The 26,699-nt window shown below is 45.8% G+C and overlaps 1 protein-coding gene across 3 annotated transcripts in view; it reads left to right on the forward strand.

Annotated features, from left to right (window-relative positions):
• Nucleotides 1–1,228: 1,228 nt before the first annotated feature.
• The window catches only part of GTF2H1 (general transcription factor IIH subunit 1), a 29,354-nt gene continuing 3,883 nt past the window's right edge, over nucleotides 1,229–26,699 (forward strand). The window contains exons 1-13 of one of the 3 annotated variants that reach the window (XM_075567688.1): nucleotides 1,229–1,384; nucleotides 3,434–3,605; nucleotides 5,877–6,069; nucleotides 7,790–7,955; nucleotides 10,671–10,764; nucleotides 12,836–12,985; nucleotides 14,147–14,226; nucleotides 15,039–15,166; nucleotides 17,100–17,187; nucleotides 17,707–17,795; nucleotides 19,695–19,812; nucleotides 21,112–21,202; nucleotides 25,862–25,977. In XM_075567688.1, coding sequence (XP_075423803.1) covers nucleotides 3,452–3,605; nucleotides 5,877–6,069; nucleotides 7,790–7,955; nucleotides 10,671–10,764; nucleotides 12,836–12,985; nucleotides 14,147–14,226; nucleotides 15,039–15,166; nucleotides 17,100–17,187; nucleotides 17,707–17,795; nucleotides 19,695–19,812; nucleotides 21,112–21,202; nucleotides 25,862–25,977 — 1,467 coding nt within the window. In that variant the 5' untranslated portion in view covers nucleotides 1,229–1,384; nucleotides 3,434–3,451. Of the gene's footprint in view, nucleotides 1,396–3,417; nucleotides 3,606–5,876; nucleotides 6,070–7,789; nucleotides 7,956–10,670; nucleotides 10,765–12,835; nucleotides 12,986–14,146; nucleotides 14,227–15,038; nucleotides 15,167–17,099; nucleotides 17,188–17,706; nucleotides 17,796–19,694; nucleotides 19,813–21,111; nucleotides 21,203–25,861; nucleotides 25,978–26,699 lie in introns of all 3 variants that reach the window. The other 2 variants (XM_075567687.1, XM_075567689.1) reach the window with 2 other exon arrangements.

Genomic DNA, 26,699 nt, shown 5'->3' on the forward strand with positions numbered 1-26,699 from the left:
GCCGGGGACTGCAGCAGGACACTGCCGCCGTGTCCCCGTGCCTCAGGCCGGGGACTGCAGCAGGACACTGCCGCCGTGTCCCCGTGCCTGGGACTGCAGCAGGACACTGCCGCCGTGTCCCCGTGCCTCAGGCCGGGGACTGCAGCAGGACACTGCCGCCGTGTCCCCGTGCCTCAGGCCGGGGACTGCAGCAGGACACTGCCGCCGTGTCCCCGTGCCTCAGGCCGGGGACTGCAGCAGGACACTGCCGCCGTGTCCCCGTGCCTCAGACCGGGGACTGCAGCAGGACACTGCCGCCGTGTCCCCGTGCCTCAGGCCGGGGACTGGAGCAGGGCACTGCTGCCTCAGGCCGGGGACTGCAGCAGGACACTGCCGCCGTGTCCCCGTGCCTCAGGCCGGGGACTGCAGCAGGACACTGCCGCCGTGTCCCCGTGCCGGGGACTGCAGCAGGACACTGCCGCCGTGTCCCCGTGCCTCAGGCCGGGGACTGCAGCAGGACACTGCCCCCGTGCCCCAGGCCGGGGACTGCAGCAGGACACTGCCGCCGTGTCCCCGTGCCTCAGGCCGGGGACTGCAGCAGGACACTGCCCCCGTGCCCCAGGCCGGGGACTGCAGCAGGGCACTGCCGCCGTGTCCCCGTGCCTCAGGCCGGGGACTGCAGCAGGACACTGCCGCCGTGTCCCCGTGCCTCAGGCCGGGGACTGCAGCAGGACACTGCCGCCGTGTCCCCGTGCCTCAGGCCGGGGACTGCAGCAGGACACTGCCGCCGTGTCCCCGTGCCTCAGACCGGGGACTGCAGCAGGACACTGCCGCCGTGTCCCCGTGCCTCAGGCCGGGGACTGCAGCAGGACACTGCCCCCGTGCCCCAGGCCGGGGACTGCAGCAGGACACTGCCGCCGTGTCCCCGTGCCCCAGGCCGGGGACTGCAGCAGCACACTGCCGCCGTGTCCCCGTGCCTCAGGCCGGGGACTGCAGCAGGACACTGCCGCCGTGTCCCCGTGCCTCAGGCCGGGGACTCGGGCAGGGCACTGCCGCCGTGTCCCCGTGCCTCAGGCCGGGGATTGCAGCCGGACACTGCCGCCGTGTCCCCGTGCCTCAGGCCGGGGACTGCAGCAGGACACTGCCGCCATGTCCCTGTGCCTGTGGCGAGAGAGACACCCACTGCTCTGCTCTGCTAGCTGACAAAGCAACGTCACGGGTGGTAACACGTGACCAGAGCTAGCCAATGAACAGGTTTCTTCCGAGAGCGACCGCGAGTGGTAGTGTTTTGTCCTGTGGGGCGGGCCGTAGCCAGACAGCCCCTGGAGGGAGGAAAGAGGAAGCGGTGACCGGGCATGGAGCCGCGGGCTGTGTGCGGGTGACCGGCGGCCCCCTCACTAGAGCGGTGCGGGAGTGGTGAGGAGCTGGGGGTTGGGATAGTGGGACGGGGGACAAGGCCTGAAGCCGCGGGGTGCCTGAGTGCTATGTCCGCAGCTTGTCACTGCGGGAACTGGCTCTGTGATCAGCAACACCTCCTATTGTACAGTGTGTCCTATATTATACAGTGTCCGTGTGTCCTATATTATACAGTGTTATATATATATATATATATATATATATATGTGTCCTATATTATACAGTGTCTGTGTGTCCTATATTATACAGTGTCTGTGTGTCCTATATTATACAGTGTGTCCTATATTATACAGTGTGTCCTATATTATACAGTGTCCGTGTGTCCTATATTATACAGTGTCATATATATATATATATATATATATATATATATATATATATATGTCCTATATTATACAGTGTCTGTGTGTCCTATATTATACAGTGTGTCCTATATTATACAGTGTGTCCTATATTATACAGTGTCATATATATATATATATATGTGTCCTATATTATACAGCGTCTGTGTGTCCTATATTATACAGTGTCATATATATATATGTGTGTCCTATATTATAGTGTCTGTGTGTCCTATATTATACAGTGTCATATATATATATATATATATAAGTGTGTCCTATATTATACAGTGTCTGTGTGTCCTATATTATACAGTGTGTCATATATATATATATATATATATATATATATATCCTATATTATACAGTGTGTCCTATATTATACAGTGTCATATATATATGTCCTATATTATACAGTGTGTCATATATATATATATATATATATATATATATATGTATATGTGTCCTATATTATACTGTTTGTCCTATTTATACAGTATCCTATACAGTGTTATAAGCTCCTATATTATATGCTGTTTCATCAGTGCAGGCATCATTATACTATCTAATATCTGTCATAGTGCTGTGTGCACATCACTGTCATCTGGTGATATACAGTATATACCTCGCCCTATGACAGATATTAGATAGTATAATGATGATGATGATGACACACTGTATATAATATAGGAGGTGTTGCTGATATATGTCATAATACTGTTCCTCGCATCGCTGTCATCTGGTGATATATATAATATTATACCTGTCATACTGCTGTGCTCACATCACAGTCATCTTATGATTTCTATATTATATTGTGTGATATATTGTACCTGTCATACGGCTGTGCTCACTGTCATCTTGTGATATATTATATTATTCAAAAGTGGTCTAGATTTAACATGTGAACTATAATCTGCACAGTCCCCTGTACAAACAATAAACATTATCAGCAGTGCATGTCTCATATTGGTCTGCACACATTACACTTGTCTAAATACTTAACCATAATCTGCCCTGTCATTAGAACATTGTTACCACTAACACTTATTCCACTCAGTTGAGTCGTCAGCACCTGGGTAATAATAGATACTGGCCATGGTTTTCATGTTGGTTCAAGTCTGTGTGTCAAAGCCCCCACAATAATGCCCTTTTTTCTCCCCACGGGACCAATATGGCAATCTTTGTCCTTCCCTGCTGTGTATAAGGTTCCTGGTGTCATATACGGGTTTTATTTTAACAATTACGGTGGGATGCAAGGCAAGATTAATAATTTGGCACCTCCGCAAACGGCACCAAAAATAGATGTGTGTCCAGGACAGTGTTATTTCCACCTGCCGCATAAATAATCAGTGCCACATTTAAATGTTTAAAAGGTGAAATCTGCAGAAAAGTAATATATTTGAACCCTTTTACTGCCAGGGAGCAGCTCTGAGTTGCTGGACCCTTAGCCATAATGGGGTTAAGCAGGATAAAAATGACAGGATTCAAGTTTCAATGATGATATCAAGCGACAGAAAAGACCTCATCGTGGATGCCAATGCTGGCTTGGCCTTGTATGTTTGATTTATCTTGATGTTGATTATGGTGTGAGCCTGGTGGAGGTATCATTGCGAACATGGTTTGTCTGCAAGTGATTTGTGCTGCCTACCTCGAACCCATCACATAACTGAATCGGTAGTCTCTGTGTTTCACAGCACCCTCCTACTACCACAATGGCCACGTCATCCGAAGAAGTCTTACTGATCGTCAAGAAGGTGCGTCAGAAGAAGCAGGATGGGGCCCTCTACCTCATGGCTGAAAGGGTTGCGTGGGCACCCGAAGGCAAGGACAGGTTTACAGTCAGCCACGTATATGCAGACATCAAGTGTAAGTAGCCAGGTGTATACAGTCTTATTTAGAAACCCGTATTGGCGTTGCAGAATGATGAACACAGAAGACAGTCCATGCTCCATTTGACCTATTTGGTTTTTATATCATTTATAATATTTAATAGCTTTGCAGATCTGGGCTTAAAAGGGCAATCCTGTGTAGCAGGTCAACAAACAAAAAAAAGTTTCAAACAGATTAAAACTGTAACGCGTAGCTCACCACAAACGAAGCGCGACCGCGGTGCTGAGGTAGGGAATTGGTTAACGCCGACCCATAACCACGCGGGTGCGCCTAGGATGTAGAGTAGTCGTTCAAGCCAGGTCAGGATTACAGATTGGAGAATAATCAAAGTACTTGCCAGGTTCAGGAGCGGAGAGTTGCGGATCGTCAGAGTGCGTAGCCAAGTTCGGGATTGGAAAGTAGCGTATTGTCGGGGTACGTAGCCAGGTTCGGGATTGGAGAGTAGCGTATTGTCGAGGTACGTAGCCAGGTTCAGGATTGGAGAGTAGCGGATTGTCGTGGTGCGTAGCCAGGTTCAGGATTGGAGAGTAGCGGATTGTCGTGGTACGTAGCCAGGTTCAGGATTGGAGAGTAGCGTATTGTCGTGGTACGTAGCCAGGTTCAGGATTGGAGAATATCGGATCGTTGGAGTACTTAGCCAAGGTCAGGACTGGAGCCAGGAGAATGGTTGGACGGAGCCGAATCAGGAGTGAAGTGCGGAATCCAAGAGACAAGCAGGGTCAGGCAACAAGAGGTTAATTGGCAAGGTCTGGCGCTAGAATGCAGCAAGGCACGGCGTCGCACTAGACTATGCTCAGCAAAGAATGAGAGCAGACTGAAGGTATATAAAGGCGGAGCCTCCAATAGCCAGCCAGGGTGGAACCAGGAAGTACGCACCGATAGGCTGCTGATGCACACAGGTGTGCCCTATGATGCAGCCTAATCGAGGATGGGGAGGAACTGCTCGCATGGGTCACGGTCAGGGGGCGGAGCTTGGAGTGCGCGTCACTCCCACGCCGATTCTGAGTGCCCTTGGGACGAGGAGGCGGGATCAATCGCGCGCCGACCCGCGCGTGTCACTTAGGTCAGGGGGCGGAGCCGAGAGCGCGCGTCACACTCACGCCGGTTCTGTCTATCACTGGGGCGGGGCTTAGACCGCGCATCAGCAGGGAGGCTGACCGAACGCACTCGTCGTGCATCAGAGCGGGAGGCGGGGTCCGAATCCGTGGACGGGGGATCAGGCCGCGCAAGGTCCGCGCGCGTACTGGGACCACGAGACCGCGCATCCTGAGTGACCGACACGGAAGGCTTGTTGGGGTGAGGAGATGGTCTGCAACCGCCAGGATGGCGAATCCTCACAAAACCATAGTGCCACGGCCCCTGTGGCTAATCGCAGTCACATGACCACGGCATCATGTGAAACGGAAGAGGAGTCCTCTTCCATTTCCCTGCGTTTCAGATGGCACCAGCGCAGGCACACGATCTCCCCCGGAAAACAAGCATAAAAAAGGCATGGTGTTGCCACTGTGTCATGTGGTCCCTGGAGTGTCGGGCCCATGATGTAGTGGCTACTTCCTGGCGCACCCAAAGGGCTTAAACAATGTGAGGAGAGACCGCTGCGCTAATGGTTTCGGCCAAGTACTTTGAGAGATCGATGCAGTTGTGTACCATTAACCCATCAAAACTTGTACTTGGAGTTTGCTAAGCTGTAGTTCAGGGGTAATGTTTCTGTCCTTGGAGCAGGTGAACCTGGTACACATCCCAGTGTCTCCCCGCTCTCTCTGTGACCTTGGGCAAGTCACTTAATCTCATAGAACCTCAGGCGCCAACTTTACGTTGTAAGCCGTACTACGCAGGGACTCGTTGTGTCTGCACAGTTCTATGTACAGTGCTGTGTACCCAGCCAGCGCTGTAATGCACACCCATTCTGATTCTAGTCTTCACTTAAAGTGACAATCCTGGCAAAATGTGAAATTCATTGAAACCAAGGGATCCTCTGGAATTGAACCGTGTCGTTTTGAGCTCCGGGTACCCCCTGGCTCCCATGAGAGTGACCATTTTCAGTGCAGAATCCAACATGGCTACCGCTGTATACCAATAGGATTTGGATCCAATGACGTTGCGGCTTTCTAATGGCCTGCAGGTCCTGCCAGATTTGGCAGCCATGATGTTCACTTAAGAGCGGAGTACAATGGTAAATAAAGTTCAACTCCAGAAGACCCTCTGCTTCCAATCTATCCATAATCGGGCATTTTCATTTTATTCCAGGTCAGAAAATCAGCCCAGAAGGCAAAGCTAAAGTTCAGCTCCAACTCGTTCTCCACGTGGGAGAGACGACAAACTTCCACTTCTCCAACGAAAGCACAGCAATAAAAGACCGGGACGCAGTGAAAGAGCTTCTGCAGCAGCTGCTTCCCAAGTTCAAGAGGAAAGCCAATAAAGAACTTGAAGAAAAGAACCGGTAAGAGAGGCGGGCTAAGAAAAGAACCGGTAAGAGAGGCGGGCTAGGAAAAGAACCGGTAAGAGAGGCGGGCTAGGAAAAGAACCGGTAAGAGAGGCGGGCTAGGAAAAGAACCGGTAAGAGAGGCGGGCTAGGAAAAGAACCGGTAAGAGAGGCGGGCTAGGAAAAGAACCGGTAAGAGAGGCGGGCTAGGAAAAGAGTCTGTGAAATACAGGGAAGAATTGTGCACTGGTGCGCCGTATAGATACTGTATGTGATCCGGAACAGTGTATATAAATGGGACTTTCTGGTCTTTTAAAAGGATATGCGTTGTAATAATAGGATCAACGTTTCTAGCCCTTTATCTTGATAAAGGTTCTGGTGATAAAGATCACCAAAACTTTGCTCTAAATCACAAAACTTGTTTCCCTTGGCCAGAACTCTGAATGCCTGTTGACATGTTGTTTCATGAAAGGAAAAAGCCTCATGGCATTCCCTGTTGTAGCACCGTGTGACATACAGAACTGTTCCAGATCTGTTCCTGCTTTCAAATACATCAACAGTATCTGCAAGATACAAGACCGAGAGGTCTTGCTCTGAAGCTAGGGAGAGCGAGACTTAGGGGAAAGGCAAGACTGAAAGTGCAGTAATTGTTATAGGACAGCCTCTCAGAAGGCTTAGCGGTTAATCTGTGTGCTGAAACCTATCCCAGCTTCACACTGCAAAGCCACTATAACCAACCTCGCACTGAGTAGGCCCAAAGGGTCACAACCTCTGTGAGTAGGGTTACTGTAGGGTTACTGACTATGCAATTCTTTAACCCAGGCTGTGCTGGCATAAGCTTATAGGGCTTCATGTTTAAATAGGTAAGAAGCAAAAGGTGACACTGTGCTCATATGCATGTCATTACCCAGGATCCCTAGCTGCAGTGGAAGCTCTGTATGCTAAGAGATAATGGGGAAAGGCAGGGTTGCAGACATGTGAATGTGCTCACGAGTGGTGTGTTTGTTTGCTGTAAGTTAATATAGGAAATGATTTGAAAGCTGCTTGCGGTAAACACAAGGGAATCCTAAGTAAGAAAGCAAGCAAGAAAAATTGGCAGGTTTGTTGGTCAACGCACAGGGAAGACATTATCAGCAGTGAATGTTCCCATAAGTATATCTGCATGTCCTCCACAGGTCCCCAAACCTGCCTTATGGACCCCGTTATCACGCGGTTATACCGATTGGTGTCTATAAAGTCACACCTGACTGTCAAAAGCATAGTACAATATACTTTTTTTATTGGAACCCTCTGAAATATAAACACACTGAGTTTGCACAATTCTGTCCGAGTATAACACGCTTACATTTGAATGTTGTTGCTATAAAGGCTTTGTATCTTATCTGCTATCAATGCACAGTAGCCTCTGGATAACTTGAGCTCATAACAGTGGCAGGTTTTATTGAGAAGATTAAGTTATGTTAGGAATGTACAAAGGAACGTGATGTATTTACGTTATTAAAGTAGGTGTCGCCCCATCTATCTGTGTACAAGTCTTCATCCTTTGTATGTTCTGCATTGCCGTGTGTGCATGGCAGGTGGCAAAGCACTTTTACTCTAGCAGTAAACCCCTAGGCAGACTGCGTGGCTACAGCTACTTTTAAGACTACAAAGGCGATGGTATGACCCTAACCCTGTTTTTATTTATTTTTCTAAGTTCTCTTTTTTGTTTAATTCATTCCCCCCTTGGTTTTGGTAGAATGCTGAAGGAAGATCCCGTCTTATTCCAGCTCTATAAGGACCTTGTAGTGAGTCAGGTGATCAGCGCTGAGGAATTCTGGTCCAATCGACTTAGCCTGAACTCTTTGGACAGCGCCGTATCGTCTAATATGAAGCAGGATGTGGGCATATCTGCTGCGTTCCTGGTAAGTTGTGTTGGAGATTAACGCTTTTGTCTATAAGCCATAATCAATCAATTGCCAACCTGGATGCCGACACACAGTCCATTAGGGGTTTGTGTAAGGAGTTGGTACAATGTAATGTCATTAAAGACTCGAAAGTAAAAACAATCCAAAGAGGCTGTCCATTTAGCAATAAAGAATATGCGCACAGCGCACCGGGGCTCGATACAAATCCATTATTTAATACAGGTCCCTTAACCTCGCAGGTTAAAATAACCAGCATACAATAACATACAGGAGTCGCAATGGGTGACAACCCAAGACTAAAACAACCAAAATACCCAAATGTGTAACAAAAACTAAGCACCTGCAGTGACTAAATATATCACTACAGACACGACATAACATTGCAAAACTTCACAAGGCAACATCTGCCTGGAACAAAGGAATATAAAGCCAACTAAGACAAAAACCCCAGAGGGAGAGGACACAACTGACCGTGCAGCGGAACAAAGGAATATAAAGCCAACTAAGACAAAAACCCCAGAGGGAGAGGACACAACTGACCGTGCAGCTGAAAAACGGGTCGCCGAGGATCGTGCTGATGTAGCAGCCCGGACTGCGCCTTCACTCGCTAGAATGTATTCCCCGCAGGGGACCCCCTGACGAAGCACACTGTAGTGAAACGCATCGAGGTCACATGAGGCTGTCCTAGCGCGCGCACCCATTGGCTGAGGCAGAAACCAGGACGCTCGAGCGGGGAATACATTCTACCGAGCGACCTGGGCAGTCTCTGTGTTTCCCATATTTCTGCTGTCTAGCTCCCTTCCTTCTAGGCCCAACCCTAGGTCTCTTGCTACTCGACCTCCTACTGTTGGCTTCTATTAGGCTTCTAGCCAGGGGTTCCCATATTTTGTGGCGTGTGCATATTCTGTATCGTTTTTCTTAGAGAGACCTTCGGGTTATCTCATCTAGGAGATTGTGGGGAGTAACTCTATGCACCTAGCAGCAAGGGGATCTGTCATTTACACGACATCTAATGCAGTACGAGCGCGGATTTCTCCAATTGTAGCCTCTCCATTTAGAACTTTATTGCTGCACTAAAAGCTCAGGACAACTGCAGGATGAAAGACTGTTACAAAGAAATGTATGAAAGCAGTCAAGTGCATACACTATTCATTCCGACGCGATTCGCATCGAGTCATGCATATAGGCCAAAACCCCTAATCACTATCAATATATTCAATGGTCTATTAAAGGTCAGTCCTGCAACGTTCTCTGAAAACTGTTTTTCCCGTTCCAGAAGAATTGGGGGGTTGTTTTTATACGCCAGTAATTGATCTGGATGACCTCATAGAATTGTGTTTGTGTATTGCTTAATTTGTATAGGGCCGTTCAGGTACACAGCGCGTCACAGCAGTACCACGTAACCAATAGTAGGAGACATAATGGGAATAAGTGCTACAGACATAAAAGTAAACGTTAAGAGGAGTCGCTGACCTGAAGAGCTTACAACCCAAGTGCCAACTATGTACGCAGTGCATTACAGAGATGATATATATGACACTGTACAGGGAGAACAATACAAATAAGAATATGTGCATAATACATGAAAATGAAAGATTGTAAGCTCTTGTTACTCCTTTGCCCCAATCTAAATGATGTTGGGAGTAATACAGAGACTGAAGGAGTGCATGGACGTGCAACTTGTTTAATAGGACAAGGTGAGGAGGGTAAGGGTGTGCGGTGGGTACATGTAGTCACAATAACACATTTTGGGTGTGTGTTTTTGTCATGGGAATGCACATTTCAAAGCCCCTGTTCTGATAGCAAGTGAAAGCACCTCAGACAATGGAACTCGTGCATGTTTATTATGTATCTTAAAATGTTTCAATTCTTTTCAAATGAAGTACCAAAACCTTCATTTAAAAGGCACATCAACAATTTATAATGGAATATGCAATACTTGCTGCATCCACCCCTCCCCCTTTTTTTATTTACCAGGATTGGAAGTAAGGGGTCCCTGGAGCTGAACTGTTTGATTTCTGGGAACCCCATAGTTATCCATCTGTCTCTATATATCCCTAAAGAAGTGCCAGTACTTCCTGTTATTTAAATCCCCCACTTCCCAGGGCTCAATGGGAAGTCACAACGGAAGACGTTGGGGCTTCCTATTGGCCCGCGTAACACAAGAGGTTTAAAAAGCCATTTTGTTTCCCCTAGAGGAGCAGGAACACACTGCTTTTGTACCCGTAATTATAATGGTAACGGGGGTCCCCAGAGCTGAAGGAAATGGACAAGGGAGACTGCAGCTTTATTGGTTAGTTAAGAAATGATGTACATGAGGTAATGATGCATTTATATCTAAAGTAGCATTGGTTCCTTCAGAGACGAGTAATCCTTAGGAAACCCTCAGAGGTGGCTGTGTTTGAGGCCCCACAAGTAATTTCCTTTACATTATGTGAAGGAATGGGTGGGTTTGACAGGGATGTGTAGGAAGAGGATGGGTTGTAGGCCTTATTCTATGTAGTCCAAAGCAGCCGTTTTGGGTCGAAAATCCCCATTGACTTCTATGGGGGTTTTCATCCAAAAACTGCCACATTGGGCTACATAGAACGAACCAAGGAGATTGGTGTGTGCGGTGGTATAGTCATACTCCAGGCCACACACACACTCCTTTTACACAGCGGGGGATCGGCAGATTTCACGAGCTAACTGGGGTGTCTTGTGTGGTCTTAGGCGGATGTCCGACCTCAAACCGATGGGTGCAATGGTCTGCGGTATAACTTGACTTCAGATATCATAGAATCAATATTCAGGACATATCCAGCAGGTAGGAACTCCTCTTTTTACCACCACAGGATACCCTTGATGTGTTTTTTTGTGTGTACATTGTGTAAGTGAAACAGTGAGAGAGTAAGGTTCCAGTTGGCTGTAATGTCCATAGCCTTGGTGAGCACGGACTTTGAATCCCCTCGCTAGCAGTTGTTGTATCCATTATTCGTGGTGGCACATTCTTCACATTTAGTTTAATCTCATTCACTTTACCTCTGATGCTCTGTATTCCCCAGAAAGAATAGAGTGTTTTCGGACCATTCTTCTATTCCATTCCACTACCAGCAGGAAACTGCACAGGGAGTGTTGTTGGCAGACCCAAGGGGGGGGTGTTCACTAAAGTGTGTTGGTGTCAAACATGCTCCAACACACTGAAGCCCCTATTCAAGTCAATGGGATTTTCCACGTGTTTGTGCCCAATCAGCGCTAATTATCTACTGATCATTTTTTATCAGTCAATGTTACATTTGAATTCTCCACTGTTTGGAGGAACCAGAGGATCCCACAGAGTAGGACTGGATTGCTGTTTAAATATTCCTAATAATAATCTTTTTTTTAATATAGTTTACCAATGGTACTGGAGATTTTGACACTAATTAAGTAATAAGGACAAAGTAGAGGAGATAATCTAGCAGGTAGAACACTGCGTTTCACTCCTAATGGCAGAAATGTAATCAGCACAAAGTGATGAAAGTCGCTTATACCTCCACAGGGAGTGTCGTGTGACTGTACAATGCCAGGTACTGAGCAGACATAAGTTGAGTTAACCATTCTTTGAATGATGGTCGTCTTGCTCCCTCTCATCCCATCTCCAGCTTTCATTCTGGTGTCTCTTTAATGGATTGTCTGACCTCTAGCTCTCCTTCGTCACAGTACCACACTGTGAGAGAATTATATTCATCTTACTTGATTTAGTCGCAACTGGTGATTTTTGAAGATTCCACCTGCTTTTTGACATTTCTGTGCACTTCTTAGACTGAATGGATAACTGGAACAAGTCCACACAGTAGCGCTCAGAAAACACACACATATATATATATATATATATATATGTGTGTATGTGTATATATATATGTGTGTGTGTGTGTGTGTGTGTGTGTGTGTGTGTGTGTGTGTGTGTGTGTGTGTGTGTGTGTGTGTGTGTGTGTGTGTGTGTGTGTGTGTGTATATATATATATATATATATATATATATATATATATATATATATTAGTCAAACGTGTGCTGCTTGGGCCAATATTTACTCGCCCGGGGGTTAAATCCACTCGCCCGGGGCGAGCAAATGTATAGGTTTGTCGAACACTGTATATATATATATATATATATATATATATGTATATATATATATATGTTGGGGTACAAATCTCATGTGTTTGAATAACCCATAGGAAATTGAACGCAGCATATGAAAATAAAGAGCCACTCCGGATTCCTTTAAAGTCCAAAGGTACTATTACTTGAAATAGAAACTCCTATAAAGGAGATACCCACAGCCTAAAATGAACACCTTGAGGGGTAGTGAATATAGTCACACTGAAGGGACAAACACACCTCCATTAATGGCTAAAGGGTAACAATGTAGAATATCCAGCAGTGTTAAATTCAGTCTAGAAAGCATAGTGTGTGTGATCTGTGAGGGGGTATTACTCACGACCTCCTTGATCACTGCTCTGGGAATCTGCGTACACTCGACTGTCGACGAAACGATACCGGAAGTCCTCCCATGGGGGAGGGGTGACACGTGCACAGCATAGAAGGATGGCAAACTGGATCGCTATAGAAAATATTTATTGCTCAGCCGATTACATAGCAACAAGTGGAAAAAAACACACAGTGGGCAACCTCTAACGCGTTCCACGCGTCATAGCGCTTTGCCAAAGACTGTCACTGTGAGAGAATTGTATTCATCTTACTTGATTTAGTCACATCTGCTGATTTTTGGAGATTCCGCCTGCTGTTTGACATTTCTGTGCACTTCTTTGCATGACCAGAATATATTAACTCCATATCGTGGCATTTAACACGTCCATAAGCTAAAACAGGAGTCACTCAGTCTTTCTTCTCAACAGTGAAGCTGAAATATGCAGAAAACGTCCCCCACACCATGACGGAGAAAGAGTTTTGGACGCGATTTTTCCAGTCTCATTATTTTCACCGGGACAGACTCAACACGGGCTCGAAAGATTTGTTTGCGGAGTGCGCCAAACTGGATGAGAAAGGTACAGTTGTGGACTTGGGGTTAAGTTTAATTGTGTAAGTTGTACTGTATCAGGTGTTTCTTTAGCCAGACTTGCAATTTACAGCCATTGCAAGCCAATATTTCCGACACAGACCAATATTCGCTCCAGTCTGTCTTCTCTAAAAGACAGGAAAGCTTGGTTCATACGCATTGTCAGTGATGTCAATGGCCATATTCCCTAGCAACTCCACAGTCATTCCTGCAGAATGTAAACATGTTCTGTAAATCAGCATAGAAGGAACTGGAGTGTAGGATACTTGCAGGAACTGGAGTGTAGGATACTTGCAGGAACTGGAGTGTAGGATACTTGCAGGAACTGGAGTGTAGGATACTTGCAGGAACTGGAGTGTAGGATACTTGCAGGAACTGGAGTGTAGGATACTTGCAGGAACTGGAGTGTAGGATACTTGCAGGAACTGGAGTGTAGGATACTTGCAGGAACTGGAGTGTAGGATACTTGCAGGAACTGGAGTGTAGGATACTTGCAGGAACTGGAGTGTAGGATACTTGCAGGAACTGGAGTGTAGGATACTTGCAGGAACTGGAGTGTAGGATACTTGCAGGAACTGGAGTGTAGGATACTTGCAGGAACTGGAGTGTAGGATACTTGCAGGAACTTTGAAGTCGGTACTGTTCTACAGGATGCAAGGCCTGTGTTTCACATTGTATTCTCCACTATTGGGTTAAAAAAAAAAAAAATTGTAGCTTAGACAGAGCAGTAAACCCCTTAATGTAACATTTTGGCATTTTTTTTTTTGTGTAATTCTTTTAACTTTTGCACAAACTTTTTTTTTACACACACACACACACACACACACACACACACACACACACACACACACACACACACACACACACACACACACACACACACACACACACACACACGCGCGCTATATATACACACAACAGATTAAACCAGGGGTGGGCAACTCCAGTGCTCAAGAGCCACCAACTGGTCAGATTTTCCAGATATCCCTGCTTCAGCACAAGTGGCTCAGTCATTATGATTGAGCCACCTGTGCTGAAGCAGGGATATCCTGAAAACCTGACCTGTTGGTTGCTCTTTAGGTGCTGGAGTTGGCCACCCCTGCACCAAACCTACCAACACCACCAATGTACCTGTTGTTTTTGATTTTAGGCTTAAAATCTATGGTCTCCCAGGGGGTGAAGAACCCACTGCTAGATTTGTTGGCCCTGGAAGATAAGTGCTCGGATGAGGTATGACCTGTTTGTGTGGGATTCGGGTTACGCACGGGAGCTCTGCAGCAGATGAATGCAGAGCATTCTGTGAACTCTGAGCATGTCAAATATTTTGTACAACATTAATATTATGGCAATGTGATCTTTTACATGCTTGTAATTTGGGGTTGTGACACTCGTGGATGGGATGGGGAGCACAGGCTTGGAGTGCCAGCAAAGGAATGCGAGAAACTAGCTACCAAGAGACCATTATTAGATTTAATTTCACCTCTATAGAACTACTTTTGGTTTTATCAGTAAGTAAGGGATATACACACACAACAGCCCTTATCCCAACCCACACCCCACCCCTCCCCAGAGCCAGCCGACCCCATCCAGCTCATTAAAGTGAATGGGCCGTACGTTGTCTTATGGAATCACACTGCTTAGTTAATACACATTTAACCTAAACACCTGTATTGGTAGTGTATATAATTGAGAGGGCTTGATATTATTGTTTTATGCCCAGCACATAGCTTGATCCTGTTATTGCACTGACTCTCTGTACTTTAATGGTTTCTCTCTGACGACCTTATTAATAAACTGATGCTCGTTATAGTAATCCCATGCACTTCAATAAGGTTACTGTGCAATTTAAGGCCCCCAGATGAACCTGACGTGGAGCACCACTTTCTCCATCTTATTTAGTAAACTTGAAGGGCAATTATAAAGTCTCCGTATTACAGCCTGAAACTTCTGTAGCAAAAATTCCAGCTTTGGCTAGTGTTCATTTCCAGCATGTTAACGGGGAGTTGTTCTTGCGACCTGCGTGTTGCATGTTTTCATTGCAGGGCTATGGAGTTTCCTCTGCGCCATCTACGTCAAACTCGAAATCCACGAAGGAGAATAGCAATGCCGCCATTATTAAACGCTTCAATCATCACAGTGCCATGGTGCTAGCAGCGGGTCTCAGAAAAGAGTACGTTATGTTTTTTGGGGTGATCCTGACATGGTGTTTTTAGCTGACGAGGCAGAATCTGTTATCGTGGAACGCGTGTCCAGTGGCCCCTTGCTGTACCCGTCTCCAACCCGCAACCTGTGTTTACTGAAAGTCCATACCCTTTTCGCTCAAAGCTGAAAGCAGCAAAACCGGTAGCACTGCGCGTTTTACATTTTTTTTAAATTATTGTTACAGAATTGAAGCAAGGGGTCTCCGGAGCTGAACTGTGTTAATTGCAACTCCGGGGACCACCTACTTCCAGAGATACCTCCATAGGGAGCGCCGGTATCTCCATGTTTAAATGCCAAGGACACGCGGGCTAATATGAAGCCACAGGGGATGTCACGGCTTCCTATTGGCCTGCCAGATATTTAAGCCGCCATTTTGTTGGGCACAAAAGTTCCCTGGCTGCAGATACCGGCACCCCTTACCGATGCAAGTATCTCGAGAAATGGGGTCCTGAAAATTAACGCAGTTAATTTTCGTAAAGCCCCCTGCTTCAATTCTTGTAATGAAGAAATACGTTTTTAAATCGCGCAGTGCTCCGTGTTTTTAAATCGCGCAGTGCTACGTGTTTTTAAATCGCGCAGTGCTACGTGTTTTTAAATCGCGCAGTGCTACGTGTTTTTAAATCGCGCAGTGCTACGTGTTTTTAAATCGCGCAGTGCTACGTGTTTTTAAATCGCGCAGTGCTCCGTGTTTTTAAATCGCGCAGTGCTACGTGTTTTTAAATCGCGCAGTGCTACGTGTTTTTAAATCGCGCAGTGCTCCGTGTTTTTAAATCGCGCAGTGCTCCATGTTTTTAAATCGCGCAGTGCTCCGTGTTTTTAAATCGCGCAGTGCTACGTGTTTTTAAATTCGCGCAGTGCTACGTGTTTTTAAATTCGCGCAGTGCTACGTGTTTTTAAATCGCGCAGTGTTACGTGTTTTTAAATCGCGCAGTGCTACGTGTTTTTAAATCGCGCAGTGCTCCGTGTTTTGCTGCTTGAAATGGAAAAGTAATACTTACCCTTCCATTTCTAAACGTCCGGGGGGAGTGTGAGAGCTATGTAATCTTTTCAGAAGCAATCACATGGCCATGAAGCCAGAATATCCGTAACGCAGAAACCGTGGTCATTCTGTCACTGAAAGGAGTAAACTATTTACGGCGTTGGGATTTTCTATATATTGCTTTATAACGCACTGGGATGCCTGAATTTCTGCTGCCTTCCTTCCCGTGGCTAAATAGAAACTCCTGACACTCGGTGTCCGACCATTGGTGCGGGATTATTTTTGCCGTTACTTGTCATCGAGCATTCCACTTTTGGGGATGTAAATTTGAAAAGCCAACACAAATGTTACAATTCTGAAAGCACTCGTTAAGCATGGCACGGAAAGTATTCTATGGGTATTAACGAGTGGTGTTTTTGTAGCGCTCCTTAAGCATGGCACGGAAAGTATTCTATGGGTATTAACGAGTGGTGTTTTTGTAGCGCTCCTTAAGCATGGCACGGAAAGTATTCTATGGGTATTAACGAGTGGTGTTTTTGTAGGGGGAAAAAAAGATGCTGGAGCCCTAATCAAAGAGATTAATTTGTCTAAACTGCAATAAAGAATTCTTTAAATAAAGAGCTGTGGTGGAGCAGGTAACGGTCACCTCCCGGTTAGTATTTCTGCCACCTTCCTAATCATTTTATAATCGTTTATATGGAGATTGTTGTTGATCTCTTTAAAAAAAAAAATAAAACAGTTGCTGGAACTCTGCTTCCGAGACCCCCAATAAAATATAGTTGTGGCTATTTAGCAACTCCAGTGTTTGTTGTGAAGTGGGACTATTACTTGTGTCCTGTTCTTTCTAAGTGTTTTCTATTCTGCGTGATGATGCCTCGTCTCTCCGGAACGGTCTTAACCACATTTTCATCTGTCTTTGAAGGGAAGCACAAAATGACCAATGCAGTGAAACCAGTAGCACCGATGGAAACTCCAGGGACTCGGACTTTTTTCAACCCCCAGTGAAAAAGGTAACCTGTCAAGTATTCACTCCTCATTCACTGGACTGCAACCCAGGTGCTTCTTGGAAGCCAAACTATATTGTCTGCTCCTGAGGCTAAACCACCCCACTAATTCGGTAGCTACAGTACAGATGTTTTCGGCGTCGCCTTTCCCTTTTGGTGGGGGCTGCTGTATGACGACATCTAACTGTTGAGAATGTTTGTTTACGTAATATATGTTCCAGTTTGTATAAGGGTGCTCGAGCACCGTGTTTTCCAACTTGTCCTCAAGAACCACCCTACCGTCCAGGTTTTAAGGATATCCCTGCTTGAGCACAGGTTGCTGTCATTTTGACTGAACCACCTGTGCTGAAGCAGGGATATCCTTAAAAACAGACCTTTTTGGAGGTTCTTGAGGACTGGACGTGGGAACCTCTGCCCTAGCATATACTGGCAAGTACATGGTGTGTTATACTTGTTTTGGGCCAGACCTCTCTTGGCTGAATGTGGAAACTGCTAAGCAAAATGCCGCTTTTTTGTGTGTTGTAGGTGAAATTACAGGAGTCCATTGACTATGAAGATTTAGGGCAGAATAACGGTGTGAAGCCCATTGCACTGAATCTAAAGAAGTCAGATAGGTAAGCTGCATCTCACAAGGGCTTCACAAACATTCAGTGTTTCCTGTATACCTGTTACCTTCCAAGCTTTTCTGCTATCTGAAACTTGAGATCAGAACATTTGTAAACACCTTTGCATCAAGCTGCAGACAGTCATTCTTCCTTTAAACTGAGCTGGGGTCATTTTAAATGCATTAAAAAAAAAAGGCAATGTATAAAATGATTGACACGACAAGAATGGGATAATGTTGGGCAATAGGAAAGGTTAATGCACCGCAGGGTTAACACACGTACTAGTGGGATATTTGTATTTATCATGTCGCAAGTCTCCGCTAATATAAGCCCAGTCATTACCCCTACTTGTGTACCAGGCTGGTTTTCTTTATCAAAAAACATGTTTACTTATTAAAGTGTTTTATTTAAAAAAATGACTAATTCTTTGAGATAAAATATCACGGTTGCCAAATTACATGTTTTGCCCCCTTTGCAACGCCTTTAAAGTGACCTGATGTCTTCTAAGAGCTCGCTCACGCTGCCTGCTACGCGACGTGCGCGCGCACATTCGGCGCCCTTTGAGGCTAGTGGATGAGAGTTGTCACACTAGAAACTGCTTGTGGCGGCAAAGTACAGCGTTGACGCTGCGACATTTTTCTGCCACAACCCAAATTGAAATATCGGGCTGCAGTCGCGTCACGTGAGCTGGTTCAGCGAATAAAGGCGAACCAGCTTTGTGACGCGTTTATCACACCCCCAATCGCCGTGACCCTACTCCTGCAGCTAGCTCACAGATCGCTGTGCTGCAGGAGCGAGCGTGGCCGTAGCAGGCAGTGTGAGCTCGGCCTAAGCGTCAACCCTGAAAGCCTTGTATTGGCGGGCGGCTCTATGAAGATATGAAGAGCTGCACCTATAACCTTGCTAAACTAGATCAATCTGGCATCTCTACATGTCCCCCCCGAGTGTTTGCGGTTTTAAGATCCCGGTTTGCCTTATCAGAACATTGCCCATTGAATTGGAATAGAAGCCGTTTTCTTTTTCCCGCGGATGTAAAGATTGACGGAGTCCATGTGATGGTGTCCCGCTAACTAGAACTTTGTAGGTTTTCTCATTGGGCCGGGAAAGCACATCGCATGTTTGTGCCATGGTTCATTTGCCATGATAATCGCTCGCCTGCTTCACCGCCGTGCTCTCTTTATATAAGACTAGCTGGAAGTTCCCGGCAATGCTCGGGAATTGTAAGAAATCAAAATAATTCTGCCATTTTATAAATGGATAATTACATTTTTGGGATAAAAAACCAGCAACAACTCCACCCATAATAGTTTCATTGCCACTTGGTTCATGAAGTGTTAGATCGAGGGCCTTTAATGCTGCGTGTTTGTGGGACATTGTCCTCTCGTCCCAAACTCTGATCTCGTACGTGGGAAGAACTTCGGCTGCTCCTGTATTTTTGCTAGTGCTGCAAATTGGAGTTTCAGAGCGGCCAAGATGAAGTGGTTGTGTGATGGGATCATGCCATGTGTGATTTATGTGCTGTCATCTGTGAATTGTATCCAAACTTACACAAAAACCTGCTCCTTGATCTCGGGAACCATCATGCACAATTTGGCAACAATATCTTAAGTGGGGTCCAAATGCATAGCGAACAGCAGACGTTTACAAATATATAGTAGATTATTTTTTTTGTGTGCACACAATATTGATTACGCACTCTTCTCATCTTGGACTAGGTTCTCATGATGTCCCCATAGCAATGTGAATGTCTCAGTCCTATTTTAGTGAGAAGTGGTAGCGATAAAGATAAATATAAGGTTGTTCTGAGTGCGTCTAGTTTGTAGCATTCTCTTGTTGGTGAACATTTTGTTGGTTTTCCTTAGTGTTTTAAAAATAATTTTCACCATTTATTTTTCCCCTTTCCCCCAGGTATTACCATGGTCCAACTCCGATCCAGTCCCAGCAATATGCAACGAGTCAGGATATTATTAATTCTTTTCATAGTATTACACAACAAATGGAAAACTACATACCAAGGCTAACTCAGGTAGGAAGCGTCTCCGTCGCAGTTCAACGCGTAGGATGCCAAGGACACTATTAACGTTCTGTCTTATTCTCCGTTTAAGCCCGGTACGGTTTGACATGGGGACGGACCCGGCCTGACTGCTCTGGTCTCGTTATTTTATTCTCCTCGGTTCTAGTCGGAATATGTTGGTGGATATTATTTTTAACATGCCCAGAAGTAAGATGATCGGCTCTCACTGCTTTTGGCCGGCCCCGGCTTCCCTTTGTCGCATGGGGAGAAAGGAGTATTAGAAAATAATCTGTAAAAGCAAAGGGGCAGTAAGATATCCGGGCTGACTGACATAATCCTGCTGTTATAGACCTGGAGCAGGGGAAGCCAACCCCCTGTCCTCATGAGCTACCAACAGGTCAAGTTTTCAGGATATCCCAGCTTCAGCGCAGGTAGCTCAATCAGTGACTCAGTCTTCAAGCCACCTGTGCTGAAGCAGGGATATCCTGAACATCTGACCTGTTAGTTGCTCTTTAGAACTGGAGTTGTCTTCCTCTGACCTAGAAGATGAGGAGAAGTTGATGTTGCTCTGTACAGAAGCGGGTCTGCAGAAGGGCTGATTACTGGTGCACGATCACTACATGTACACTACATCTGTGCAGAACTAAACTGACTCCTACATTGTGCTCATTTGTGTTGGCATTACCCAGAATCCTTGTCTTCAGTTTAGCACCTTCAGTGCCAGAGGGGCTTGGACGCATTGCAGCGACTGTATGACCTCACGCTGCAGTTAGCTTTGCTGGTGTATTAAAGCAGCATTCCAGGTTGCAGTGGTTGTTTTTAGCTATAGGATTGAAGCTGAACCACATTAATTTTCGTGTACAAGGACCCCCTGCTCCCAGAGATTCTTATACTCCGTAGGGGGTGTTGGCATCTCTGCAGGTAGCAGCTCCGACGGGAATAGTTGAAACTAACATAATGGCGGCTTAAATGTATCTTGGGAAGCAGAAATTAACGTATTTCAGCTCAGGAGACCCCTTACTTCAACCCTATAACGAACTACACTAAAAAAAATGTTTTTAAACACTGCAACCTGTAAATGCCTAGGTTGGTAACCCAGTCACGACCAACTCCTCTCCCAATTCTCAGGGCATGTCACTTAATATTTTGTCATGATGCTGCTAATCATGGCTCAACTAATAGAAACCGTGCATGTTGATATGCGGTTTCGGAACAGAAGTTACATTTGTGTGGAGCAGATTTTGCACAGACGAGCTCCAGCAATGCATGATCGTTACAAATTCATCAGGGTTTCGCTCCTTGCCGTTCCAGGTTCTTTCCAGCGGTGCTGCTAGTGGGACGATCTCGGCTCTGTCTCCCGGAGGAGCGTTGATGCAGGGCGGAACACAGCAAGCCATAAACCGTGAGTTCCTCCATTTGGGTCACCAGCTGCTCTTCCCCTGCTTTCCCATTGGGCCGGGTTAGAAAACAAGTAGGCGGGCCGGACGTTTACTGTGGCATTTGTTTTATATCTATCTGAAAATGCTTACAAATGGCCGGGCTTCTCACATTGTGTAAGCATTGTTATACTATCTGAAGCATCTATTTTCATCACATTGGCATTGTAATCAGTTTCGCTGTGGGGGAAAAATGCACTTTGCCCGTGTTAATGTCCCTGCAGTTGCACACGCAGCATTATAGTCCAGACGTCACTACCCTTCAGGGGGCACGTTTTGTCTTGCAAGTTAAAGGGCCTGCTGTAGGTGGGGGTCCTGTTGCTAACGTGTAAAAGACAGCAGCGGTTTGGGCAGCTCCCGCACCTCTGCAGAGCTAAAACTCACGGAATATTTGCACATCAGGTTAAACCAGCTACGTTTTTCCCATGCTGCCTTTTACATGTCTTGTTACAACAGAGTGGCAGTAAGAGGCTACATGTAATCTGAATGTGACTGCTAGGTTTCTTCTACAGAAGGGGTGCGCAAGATTTTTTTTTTTGAGGGGCGCGGGCGGTTGTAGAGGTACAGCGCGAGGCCTCTGCAACCTCTACTTACTGAGGTTCAGCCGGCTTCAGGACGCGTGACCATGGTGTGAAATGACGCCGCAGGGTCATGTGACGTCATGGCTGCCATGGTAACGTGACGTCAAATGACGCCGCACTGAAGTAAGGGGGGGCGTGACAACGGAGGAGAGCAGGCGGGGGGGGGCAGCAAGAAAAGCTTGCGCACCCCTGCTTTGCAGCAGCACTAGCGAAGGCAGCAGTCCCAGCGGATTGAATATGTTTGAAGTAGCGGTCTCCGGAGCTGAATACCATTAGCTTCTGCTCCAAGGACCCCCTGCTGCCCGAGATACTTTACCTCTGTAGGGGGTGCCGGTAGCCACTCCGGCTAGGCTAGCTGGGGTTCACATAATGGCGGTTTTAAATGTCCTGCGTCACATGTGCCAATAAGAAGCCGTGATATAATTTGGTGTGGCTTCCTATTGGCCCGTGACGGGACATTTAAACTGAAGAAAGGTGCCAGCACTCCCTACAAAGGTAAATATTTTGGGGGGGGGGGGGAGGGTCCGTGGAGCTGAAATGAATGGGTGGGGTTCATGTCCGGAGATTCAATATTATGTTTAAACAACTTTAATAAAACCGGTTTGCTTGGATTGCTGCTTAAAAACACACCGTACTTTGCAGGGGCCGAGCTACAGGCTCCGGAGCTGGACCGTGTTAATCTCGGGTCCCAGGTCCCCCTGCTTCCTGAGATACTTAGGGGGGGCTAGCATCTTTGCAGGTAGCAGCTCCGACGCGGCTAGTTGGGACTAACATAATGGCGGCTTAAACGTCCCACGGGCCAATAGTAAGCCGTGACGTCCTCCCTTTCAGCTTCCTATTAGCCCGCGTGACAAGGGACATTTTAAACATGACGTTCATACCGTCGCCCCCTACGGAAGCGGGTATCTGGGGAAGCGGGGTCCCCGTAGCTGAAATGAACGGGTTTCAGCTCCGGCGGCCCCCTGCTTCACCCCTATAAATAAAATAAAAAAATGTAAACACTGCAACCTGTCACGCTGCTTTTAAGGTATAAATACCTAGATTAGTAACCCAGTCTACACCCAACTCCTCTCCCAATTCTCAGGGCAAGTCATATTTTGTCATGAAGCTGCTCAATTATTTGCTTGAAGATTCACAACATCTCTGAATGAAAAATTGCTGCGTGATGTGACATTGAAGTCTGTGTTATTAAGCGGCAAAAGGAAAATCAAATTCCAAAAGAAAAACGTTGTTTCCTGCACATCTCCCATGGCAGTAGTTACTAAAGGGTTAATTGTGCGTCCCAGCTGAGGTAGGAAGGAAGTTAACTTTCTATACGGTATATTTCTATACCCAACCGCTTCACCTGCTTAAATGACAAAACAGAGTTTTAAAGCAGCAGTCCAAGCTGCGTTTTTATTTTTTCCCTTTAATATGTGCATCAATACAATTCACACAATAAGTAATTAGCTATGTTTCTGATCGATCAGCGAATATTTGGCTCGGGGGTTCACTAAATGGCTGTCAGTGCAGCAGAAAAGGATCAACCTTCTGTGGGGAAGATCATGTGGCCAGGCAGTCACTAGATACAATTGGTGCACTGCTAGACAGAGGACAGGGCTCAAAAAGGGGTGCGCCAGAGCCTGTTTCAGAAGAGGAAGGGGATGTGACTTTGTAAATGGTTGCTATAGAAACACAAAATGATTGTTACTTTCTAATACATTAAAAATGTCGTTCAGATTTGTTAAAAAAATAAAATATAAAATGCTACATGTATTTCCCATAGTACAGAATTGATTTATTTAAAAACCCCAATGTAGGATATTGCTTGGTCTGTAGCTTTAAGGCACTTGGCTTGCGTGTGCTGATCTGTGTGACTGGTTGATTTCAAGTGCTGGTTGTATTAAGTGTGCCCTTAGAATCAGAAGCCGTTTGAACAAGGAAGGGGTTAAACAAGGTATAGTATATTGAAGTACAGTTTATTATTAGTACTTATAAACTTCATAGTTGCTACAATGAGCAGGATTGAAAATGCCACTCAATGCACATCTTGCCACATGTATGTGCACTTGGAGCAGCTGTTCCAAGGAGCATACCGCTGTGAGAGGTGTGAGCGGGGGGTCTCTTTAGAGTCAGAGATTGCTGATCTGAAGAGGCAACTTGCAATATTGAGGGACATTGGCAATCTCAAAACGGATTTAGAGCTCACTGTGCAGGCCCTTGCTTCGAATAGTGGTGCAGATAGTGGTGCTGTTAATGAGGACCAGGTAGGTAGCTGGGTAACAGATAGGGAGAGGCAGGCCAGTTCTGAGCTGACCCATCCCAATAGATTTGCCATGTTGAGTGAAGATATTGGGAGTGTCAGGTCAGAAATGGCAAGGCTGGGGAGACTGATTCCTCTAGCAGCCAAGGGAATAGTTCCTCCAGCACAGAGGGTTACTTGAAGGTTTAATACGGGATAATATTCTGGAATACCTAATGGAAAACAACATTATTAGTAATAGTCAGCAAGGATTTATGAAGGATAGATCATGCCAAACTAACCTCATTTGTTTCTTTGAGGAGGTAAGTAGGAATTTAGACCAGGGTAATGCAGTTGATGTGGTGAACTTAGATTTTGCAAAGGCTTTTGATACGGTTTCACACACGAGGTTGGTGTACAAAATAAAGCAAATTGAATTCAGTAAAAATATATGCGCCTGGATTGAAAACTGGTTGAAGGACAGACATAGAGGGTTGCCATAAATGGAACCTTTTCAGGTTGGGCTAAGGTTGTCAGTGGAGTACCTCAGGGATCGGTACTGAGACCCCTGCTTTTTAACTTGTTTATTAATGACCTTGAGGTTGGCATCCAGAGCAAAGTCTCCATCTTTGCTGATGATACTAAATTGTGTAAGGTAGTAGAATCAGAGCAGGGTGTCATTTCTCTCCAGAAGGACTTGGAAAGACTGGAAATGTGGGCAGGTAAATGGCAGATGAGGTTTAATACAGATAAATGTAAGGTTATGCATTTGGGAAGCAAGAATAAACAGGCGACTTACAAATTAAATGGGGTTAAATTGGGGGAATCCTTGATGGAGGATTTAGGAGTGCTTGTAAACAGCAGGCTTAGCAATAGTGCCCAAAGTCATGCAGTAGCTGCAAAGGCAAACGAGATCTTATCTTGCATCAAACGGGCAATGGATGGAAGGGAAGTAAACATAATTATGCCCCTTTTACAAAGCATTAGTAAGACCTCACCTTGAATATGGAGTACAATTTTGGGAACCACTCCTTAGAAAAGACATTATAGAACTAGAGAGAGTGCAGAGAAGAGCCACCAAATTATTAAAGGGGATGGACCATCTAATTTGAGGAGACGCTAGCTAAATTAGATTCTTTTTTACATTAGAAAAGAGGTGTCTAAGAGAGGATATGATAGCTTTATACAAATATATTCGTGGACAGTACAGGGAGCTTTCAAAAGAACTATTTATCCCAAGGGCAGTACAAAGGACACAGGGTCGCCCCTTTAAGGTTGGAGGAAAGGAGATTTCACCAGCAACAAAGGAAAGGGTTCTTTACAGTAAGGGCAGTTACAGTGTGGGATTCATTACCCATGGAGACTGTGATGGCAGATACAACAGATTTGTTTATAAAAAGGTTGGACATCTTTTTAGAAAGGAAAGAGATATACCAAATAAGTAAACATGGGAAGAATGTTGATCCAGGGATTAATCTGATTGCCATTAATCTTGGAGTCAGGAAGGAATTTATTTTTCCCCCTTATGAGATATCATTGGATGATATGTCACTGGGGTTTTTTGTTTGACTTCCTCTGGATCAATAAGGAAGTATAGATATAGGATAAAGTCTCTGTTGTCTAAATTTAGCATAGGTTGAACTTGATGGACGTACATCTTTTTTCAACCTCATCTACTATGTAGCAGGTCGTGTTTTACACTGCCATGGGGGAGGCTAGAGGAAAATACTATCACTGTAATCTGTATTATTACTGTGGAAGTAATTACTTCTATCTTTATGAAGAGCTAAAGAGTTGGGGTGAAGTCTGTCTTCCTGTTTCAGAGATGGTGCCAAATGACATCCAGACGGAACTGAAACACTTGTACGTGGCAGTGGGTGAGCTGCTCCGGCACTTCTGGTCCTGCTTTCCGGTTAGCACGCCGTTCTTAGAGGAAAAGGTAACGTTTCAGAGGGAGACTTATTCGAATACATACACACACACACACACACACACACACACAGACACACACAGACACACTACATGTTTGTACTATGTAAAGGCAGATCAGCCATGAGAAATGTACATGCCATAGTTGGCAATGGTATTTGTATGCGTGGGGCTAATTTCTGGGGAGAACAGACAGGCCACATGCTGCCCCCTCCTCCCCCCCCCCCCCCCCCCCCAGAAAGTTCTGCTTTCGGAGATGGCGCCCCACCATGCTACGCAATACTTTGTGTGCCACAATCTCAGAGTATAGCGGTAACTCCCGGCTGTTCCTCCGTGGGGGTTATAAGCTGTGGACCCTGCAGCATGCTGTGTTTGTACCATTTAGGTGCGTGTGTGTATACAGAGTAAAAAAAACTAATTGGGCCTCTTGTGGCCTCCTATCCTGTGCAACACCGAATGAAATAGGAGACATTCCAGGTGTGTGTGTGCATCAAAGCTTGCAGATCCATTCAGCAGCACACGTAGGCTCCTTGTCACATTTACTTTACAAGCCGCTATGATTTAGGTGCATTGTCAGTCCCTATAGCAGGAGAGGAGTTCACCTCCTGGTTCAGAAAGTATAAAACTAAACGCACAATTTATAACCGGCGCAAATTCCCTTGTCCTCTTGCCAGGTACAGAAGTGGTTATTCACATGGGCACAGTGAATGCAGCATCCTAAGCCAGCTGCAT

This window comes from Ascaphus truei, chromosome 12, assembly GCF_040206685.1.
Source record: "Ascaphus truei isolate aAscTru1 chromosome 12, aAscTru1.hap1, whole genome shotgun sequence".
NCBI lineage: Eukaryota > Metazoa > Chordata > Amphibia > Anura > Ascaphidae > Ascaphus > Ascaphus truei.